Below are 8,554 nucleotides of genomic sequence, written 5' to 3' on the forward strand. Positions count from 1 at the left end.
AACTAACCTTACATACTGTTTTTAGTATAAATACAATAAAATGCAAAAAAAAAGACACTTATTTAAGTCAAATTCAGTAAACAAAGAAATGGTTACATCAACTCTACCTAAAGAACCAGCCTAAGCTTAGAAATATCCCGTCAGCAGATGCTGCTCTTCTTCATACAGAGCTCTCAGTGCTTCTCACAGAGTTTCAGTTGTGTCAGAAATTCAAAATATGTTGTAGCCCATCCCTATGTTCTGTGGACGTTTTCAGTGGAGGATCCCACGGGTGGTGGAGTCCTCTCCCTCCAGGCCTAAAGAAAAGGCCTTCTCCATCTCTGCTGCCCTGCCCCTGCCCTGCCACGCCTCCATGATGTCCAGCATTTGCCTGCAAAATGAAGAGCAACCCCCGTTCAGCCAACAGGAGGTCAGCGTGCAGCACGTCGCCCAGCAGCTCACCCTCCTGCAGCAGGTAGGAGACAATCCTCCTTGCTTCAACACTTGGTGGGGATGCTTTATTTGAACCACTAGAGGGGGACATGGCTCTAAAAACAAAAATGGAGGAGCTGGCGTTTTCATTTAAGCCATTCATTTTGACTCTTGCTATCAGGAAATATTTCAAGGATGTCATCCAGTTCATTTCCTCAACTCCAGGATACAAGGAGTCAGAGACAAAGTCTTGAGTCCAAATAAGTAAGTAAGAGTTATTTGGTTGTGTGATTGTTCATGATTATTCAGCATCATTAGTTTGTTATTTTGTTGGGAGATGATCAGCTTGTTTATTCCTTGTTTTTCCAATTATATTATGAGTTCTGACTCACCACTCAGAGATTAGGATTCAGTTTAGTTACACTTCTTTTTGATTTGAATCTTTAAATCAGAGTGTTTTTATTTCACACGAATTGACACGTTAATGACGTTAAAGGCCTACTTTGCCTTGTTAGAATGCATAAGCTATTAATGACTACCCACAAATCCCACAACCCCTTTATGACCTGCTTAATGGATACATTTTTTTAAGAATAAGTGGGAACAAATAAAAAAGATTTTCAGGGAAAATATTACGGTTATGAAATAAAAAATAAATATTTTATGTCTATTTTGATGCTGACACACACACAAACTTGCTGGCCACTTTATTAGCCACACCTGTCTAACTGCTTGTTAATGCAAATTTCTAATCAGCCAATCACATGGCAGCAACTTAATGCATTTAGACGTGTAGAGTTGATCAACATGATCTGCTGCAGTTCAAACCGATCATCAGAATGGAGAAGAAAGGAGATTGAAGTGACTTTGAACATGGTGTCAGGCGGGCTGGTCTGAGGATTTAAGAAACTGATGATCTACTGGGATTTACACCCACAACCATCTCTAGGGTTTACAGAGAATGGTCAGGAAAAGAGAAAATATCCAGAGAGCAGCAGTTGGGCTGGAAATGTCTTGTTGATGTCAGAGGTCAGAGGAGAATGTCCAGACTGGTTCCAGCTGATAGAAAGACAACAGGAACTCAGATGGTTACAGCAGAGGTCTGCAGAAGAACATCTCTGAACACACAACATGTCCAACCTTGATGCAGATGAACTACAGCAGAACACACCAGATATCACTGCTGACAGCTACAGGAAACTGAGGCTACAATTCACACAGAATCACCAAAACTGGACAATAGAAGATGGAAAGGCGTTGTCTGGTCTGATGAGTCTCTATTCCTGCTACATTCAGATGGTCAGAACAGTGTGATGCTATCATGTCAATATGGACAAAACTCTGACAAATATCTCCAGTACCTTGTTGTATTGATTCCGCCCAGGATTAAGGCAGTTGTGAAGGCAGTGGTCCAAGCGGGTACTAGCTAGGTGTACTTAACAAAGGGGTTGGTGAGTGCATCTAAAATATATATAGACAGAAATATAATGTAGCTATGAGGGGGCCCAAGCCAGGGTCTCATTGTGCCAGTCCCAAACCTGGATGAATACAGAGAATTGAGACAGAAAAGAGATTTGATGTGAAATCTTTTCAAAACCAAATAAACAAATTCAACTTAAAGCTGATTTGCTGTGGCGACTCTTGAAGGGAAAAGTCTAAAGAAAAAGAAGATATTAGCATCTGAGAAAAACAAGACATTCATCCTGAAAAAGAACCACAAAAAGGCAGGCCATATATATATATCAATGTGCAGCTTTTTACACTAGCATTTAAAGATGTTTGCCTATGTTGCAATACATACAAAAATGTTCAAGTTTAGTCTCAATGAATGTGAATAAAATTATGTTGACAAAACATGACAACAGCTGTGATTGTAAATTGTAAACTAAAGATTCTCCGTCATTCATGTCACATCTCCTACAGCATTTTGTTCTTTAGGACAACCGGACTTTTTAGTATGATTTATAAGAGGTAGCTCCAAGATTTTTTTCTTGCTGTCAAAATGATCAGAACAAGCAGCCGTTTCTCCTGTGAGCCGCTGCTTTTTATTTGACTTTGATCAGAGATCACCAGCTGCTTTGAGCAGCTCCAAAACAGAAGCCGAAATAACTTCATTTGAAGATAGGAAAACATGAATCATCATCTCAGAGAAGCAGCTGTAGCCGTTCATTCGACATCAGCTGTAAATCTATTTTTCATTTATTGTTCATTGTTCTCCAGTGAGAGATACATTTTAGATCTGATAACATTTGAAACACTGACTAATGTTCCCAGCTGTCTCAGCCTGGAAGTTCAGAGTTCAAAATGAGCATCTCAAACTCTTGTTATCTTGAGAAAAGTTCAAGTTTTTGGTCACACATTCATTTAATAAAGTCCATGTTAAAGCACTTCTGTCTCCAGTTTGCATGGCAGCAAATCAAAAGTTCATGAGTTAATTCATGGAATAATCAACATTTCTGGACCATTAATGTGAACAGAAATATTCGTTCATCAATCACCCAGTGATTCCAAACTGCAAAATCTTCAAAAGCAAATTGTACATCTGAAGACACATTTATGATGCTTTTCCTTTGTGTTTGGCTGCTTTCCTCACCAGGGATGTGTCATGGCCCGTCCCACCAGCAGGGGGCAGGGCTGTGCTTGCTCAGGAGGGGACAGCAGACAGCTTCCTTCAGCGGCTGCTCACTCATGCTGACAGTGTCACTAACTGGATCTCTGCTGAAATAGTCATCTGTGACTCAGTGAAGGTGAGAGGAGGAATGTCCAGAAGGGGAGAGGGTCAGGGAGCAGAGCAGTCCACATCACACCTGATGATGGCTGCAGACCCAGTTCCACCTGTGGGGTTCTGAGGCTGAGTGGTTCTGAGAACGCCAGGTGCTGGAACATGTTTCAGAGGTTTAATGTTGTTTTTAATAAACTGTGTTAGAAGATTGAAAAGAAATCTAATGTTTCCATTGTTTGCAAAGACCAGACAAAAAAAAACAGTTGATTCTGTTATTATGTTTTGCAAGTTTCTTTTTAAATCATTTCACACTTTGACATTTCACACCAGACAGACTCATACATCAACTATATTGTATGAAAAAACAAATGTTTTACATTTCAAACCACCAATAAACCTCAGACTGTTTTGTTATATGTTATCTTCAGTTGATTTCAGCATTTTCAAGGTTTAAAGACAGTCAGTGCTCCGGCTGCGACTGCATCCACCTGTCTGCCAGTCTGTCTGTTCATCATTCTTTCTCTCTCTGCTAAACAGGCACTTCATTCCTGTTTTCCATCATATTCCTCAGTGCTTTCTTTCCTCAGTCACAAGCTGCTTTGCTGACCAAGTACTTATGGATAGGAAAACACTGCTACGAGTGGAGGAACTTTGCCACAGCCATGCAGGTCCTTCGCGCTCTGGAAAATGTGATTGTCAGGCAATTACCAGTAAGGCTGCCTCATACATTTCTTCTGACACAAATTCTGAGTTTGCGTAATAAGTCGTCTGCCTTCAGCTAAATGTTTTTTTCTTCTTCAGCTATGATAGAGCTTTGATGGTACTTAATTAGTTTCACAAATGAGAAATTAGCATTAATGAATTCAAATAAGATGTAGAATATTCGAGTGCTGTGATGAAAAATGTGGAAATGAAAGTGATTAAAAAAATCTAAATTAAAGAAACACAGGAGCTGAGAAAATAGAAGTTTCCATACTTTAGTCCAAAGGTACGTCCTATTAAATGACTCCAGAGCTGCATGGAAAATTCACTATTTACCCTTTTGATGTTCTTTTTTCTGCCCAAAAGGCTTGGAAACACCTGACTTCCAAGATTTTTGAGATCCTGGAGGAGCTGCGAGCTGTGCAGGTGTGTGTGCGTGTGTGAAAACATGGTGTTTGTAACTGAGGGCTAGGATGGCCACATATTGTGAAAGTGGGCTGCAGGGCAAACAAATCAATAGAAAAACAGCTTCAAGCAACGTAGCAGTGTGCTCACAGCTTACAGCTGGCTCCCCTTCAAAAGTTCCTCTTGGTAGAAGTGATGCATGAAACAACACACATCACATCCAAACTTTTCCTCTAAACTGTAAGAGTGGGAGAGAAATGTTTGCTTTGCTGTGTCCACATCATGCTGTTAGTGGATCCGTTGCTTATATTCTCTTATGCAAAAAACACTTTTCATTTATGCTTTTATGTAAATTCCTAGGTTTTCCTGAAGAGTGATGACCTGTGTCTCATGGGGGGACAGCACACTCAGAGGAGGCCCACCCTGCCCTCAGCACACATCCTCGCCATGCACGTCCAGCAGCTGGAGATCGGCGCTTTCACGCTCACCACTGGAGCCTACAAGTGGAACAAACTCAGGTACAAGCCTCTGTTTCCCATGTTTACCTGTATATCAGGTATTGGATGAATGATGCGAACTTAATGCAACGTGAGAAACAGTTTTAAAAGTGCTGTTTAGAAAAAAACTGTAGAAGCAAGTAATTCAAGGATGGGAGTAAAAGTGTAAAGGTTTGCCAGAGGACTTCATAAACACTCTTAAGCTCATCATTCCAGTGCACTGTGTAGGTCTAAGTGCAGCCTAGAAGCTTTGACTAAAGTGAAATCTAGAATTGTCTGCTTCAGCATCATCTGATTTATTGAGATTGTAAGATCTGCTTGTAGAAGCTTTAGGATCCTAAAATTTGACACTTACTTTTTAAGCTTACGTGAGACAATTAGAATCTTAAAGAATAAGTAACCCCCAATCATGTAGCTGTGTGGACAAAAAACTCCCAGTGCTAAAATATTCAATACAGTCTGAAGGTTGATTTAAAACTTGACAATAAAGGAATTGGCGCAGATTTTTCATAAGACACAAAGTCAGCCAATGCAGCTTATTGTTGGCTCCAAGTTTGTCAATGATGAACTTCACAGCCACTAAAGTCTTGTTGACTTAATTTAGATCATATGGAATTGGAATTGTACTAATTCCAATGTTATCTAAAATATACTCATAGGTTCAATTAATTTGTCTTTAAACTTGAAAATTTGTTATATATATATATATATATATATTTGTAAAGGGTTGTGAAAGTTAATCGAATCAGAATTAAGCTAAGAATTTAGTTTGCAATTAATTCATTAATTTTTAATCGATTCCTGGCTCTGATATATATATATATATATATATATATATATATATATATATATATATATATGTGTGTGTGTGTGTGTATGTATGTATGTATAAGCATGTATATTCACACATAAAAGTCATGAAAAGCTTCTTGTCACACATTCCGATTACTTATATTTGTCAGTCGGCTGCCTGATGCTGTACCTCTATCTCAGTTTTTCCAGCTCTGTGGAAATGTGCAGAACGTTACAAACTGTGTGGAATGAAAGTGTTGACAGGCAGCAGATGTCCCACCGTCCTGCTTTTGCCGGGTTGGACATTAAAAGAGGAACTATCTCTACAAAACCATGTGTGGAGCTAAACTCTCAGTAAATGCATTTCTGAAGTGCTGCTCTCATTTCCTCAGTCATTCCATTTATGATGCTACTGCTTGAATTTTCTCTCAAGGGTGATGTTAAAAAATGAAGTGAATCAAATATGCAACCAGTCGAGGAAATGATCATCTAGTGGCAAAAGATAGGAAGTTACTGTCATAAATGGAGAATTAGCCTGCTCTCTCCATCTCGGGAATCTGTTTATGACAAATTTGGCCTTCTCTGTAAGAGCACATATTTTCCTGTGTCCTTCTCCTTCACTCCAATATGGCTGACCAGATGCTGAGGTCACAGCGAGTGGCGCTCGTGGAGTACTGGCACAGCTGTTGGATTTGGGCTGCTGGTAAAGGTGTCAGTGCTGCTCCAGATGGCGCCTGTGCGACGGGGGATGATTGGAAAAGAAGTTTCTGGTCACAGGCTTGAAAAGTGTTTGGGTGTAACCAGATGTTGGTGTCAGAACAAAGACAGAAACACAGCTGGTTATGATAGACCCCGGCCGACCTCGTTCTCCCCAAATCAGGTCATGACGGTGCTGGTACGATGAGAACAGATGCAGTCTCACCCTTCTAGTTTTGTCCTCTGTTTTTTTCTGTATCCGCTTCTCACGTATTCCGTCTGTTGTTGTTTCCAGGAGCATAGCAAAGGTGGTGAGTCAGGTCCACGCCTTCCAGGAGGCTCTGTACCCCTACAAGCCAGACAGAGACCTTCAGGCCTACTTGCACAGCCGGATTACCAGGCTTGCCAACTCGGACATCCACCTTTTGGCAGCTGACAACGATGCCAACTTTCAGCAGTCCAACGAGCGTCAGACGCGAAGAATCCACAACACTCTGAAAAGAGTGAAGGCCACCTTCCAGTGAAAGCCCCATCACTTTACAAAGTCAGACACTGTGACAAGGTCGATGCCTCTGTCGTCCCTGCTCTGATGTTTCTTTTGCTGTGATGTTTCTCATAAGTCTGCAGCATAACCTTCAGCTTCCAGGGAAACTGGCTTCATCACTCTCATTTCTAGCAGGTTCTGCAGCTAATCTCTGCTCTGTTTGATGTTTGATTAACTCGCTTTCACACAAAAGGAAAAGACATGTTTCTTCTTCACAGTGATTCTCCTTCATTTTGTTTGTGCTTCTGTGTTATTGGACTGGAGCATCGATGTCAATCATAGTCTCACATTTGGACAACGTTTATCAAAACTGTAAAATGTATATTTAAAGTTAAGTTTGATTATCAAAACTGAATAAACTGGCAACATGTGCCAAGGTTTGAGGCGCTGTGAAAGGCAGCTGCCACCATGTGATGGATCAACGTTTGCTTAGGATGAACACATCCGGAGCACCATTTAACTCATGTTTGATGCTTTAAGTGGCATCCCGCTTTTACGTGCCTTTGAAGGGCGAACGTTCGGCTTATTTAGGAGAAAATCTTTTTTGATTCTGACATTTGTTTTGTTCAAGTGACAATAGCTGAGGTCAACAGAAACACACAAACCTACCTGTTGTTGCACAAAAAGGGACATCAACTGAAAGATTTGTTACCTACTGTAAATTATACTTTTAATTATTATTATTTTTTTTTTGTGGGATTAGTTTGAAATTTAGATGTGTCATTTTCTTTCAAGTGCTATACTACCATTGTTCATATTTCAGTCTGTCACTTTTTGACATGTATATCTGACAAAAAAAAATATAACACAGTTTACATTTCCTAATCTGATCGAGTTATCTCAGGTGTGCAACTAAAATGTAGTAAAACTTTTAGAAGAAGAAAGTAAGACCCTCATTTCCCATTGAGTCTTTGATAAACAGTCGTTCAAAGCTCAGAAAACAGGCGGCAAGTGTCAGTACTGTTGTTTTTTTGTTTTCTTTTCTTTTCAAAGAAAACGTTCTAAACCCAGTTAAAGAGCTATGCACCCTTCTGCTCTCTTTGGGGTCCAGATGACTCCACCCACATATTGATGTGTGATTCTTCCATCACAAATGTGGACAAAGGTGGACAGGATTTTATGTCTGCCATGGACATTAGTGATACTCAAAAATCAAAGATAAAAAAAAGTTCAGCGCACTGTCTTGTGGGGTCCAGATGACCCCACTTATAATGTAAACAAGCCAAGGAGAGCAGAAAGGTTCCAGACAAGCCCAGTTTTGACACTGGAATGACTGCGTTTGTCATTACGATGTGAATATGCGTCAGCATTTTCGGTGCGGTGGGCCATAAATATTTAAAACAATATATCATAAAATGTAAATGATAGTTATTTTGTGACTGTTGGCTGATTGTTTCATAAGTTAAGAGCTAGAAAATCTGTGCTGTAAAATCAATAGTTCTGCTGTAGTAACATGTTTACTACTACAGGGTCCTTACAGTCTGACACATGCATGTTTATAGACTTCTGCCTTCTATAGACATCTCTCGCCACATAACTATTGATTGATTGATAGTAAACCGTTTCTGTAACTATGTGTAAAATAGGCTGTGATTATAAACACAACTTATTGATCCTTTGTATGACGAGGCAGACAGCGCTGTGCTTGTCCTGTCTTTCATAGGAGATATTTATTATTTGTGTGTTTTTGCATGTGCTGGTTGAGACCTTCCCCTCAGCTTGAAGTAGCTGCTTTCAGCTTCACTTCTTTCAACTCCAGCACAGATACAGTTTTCAAAATTACTT

General features: G+C 40.0%; 1 protein-coding gene across 1 annotated transcript in view; it reads left to right on the forward strand.

Moving 5' to 3' along the window:
• The window catches only part of LOC112161789 (kinase non-catalytic C-lobe domain-containing protein 1), a 46,061-nt gene extending 37,513 nt beyond the window's left edge, over positions 1 to 8,548 (forward strand). The window contains exons 22-28 of the mRNA XM_036215607.1: positions 257 to 454; positions 593 to 675; positions 3,008 to 3,158; positions 3,721 to 3,843; positions 4,202 to 4,261; positions 4,601 to 4,758; positions 6,521 to 8,548. Coding sequence (XP_036071500.1) covers positions 257 to 454; positions 593 to 675; positions 3,008 to 3,158; positions 3,721 to 3,843; positions 4,202 to 4,261; positions 4,601 to 4,758; positions 6,521 to 6,749 — 1,002 coding nt within the window. The 3' untranslated portion in view covers positions 6,750 to 8,548. The remainder of the gene's footprint in view (positions 1 to 256; positions 455 to 592; positions 676 to 3,007; positions 3,159 to 3,720; positions 3,844 to 4,201; positions 4,262 to 4,600; positions 4,759 to 6,520) is intronic.
• The last annotated feature ends 6 nt before the right edge of the window (positions 8,549 to 8,554 follow it).

Source organism: Oryzias melastigma, linkage group LG15 (assembly GCF_002922805.2).
Source record: "Oryzias melastigma strain HK-1 linkage group LG15, ASM292280v2, whole genome shotgun sequence".
Taxonomy (NCBI): domain Eukaryota; kingdom Metazoa; phylum Chordata; class Actinopteri; order Beloniformes; family Adrianichthyidae; genus Oryzias; species Oryzias melastigma.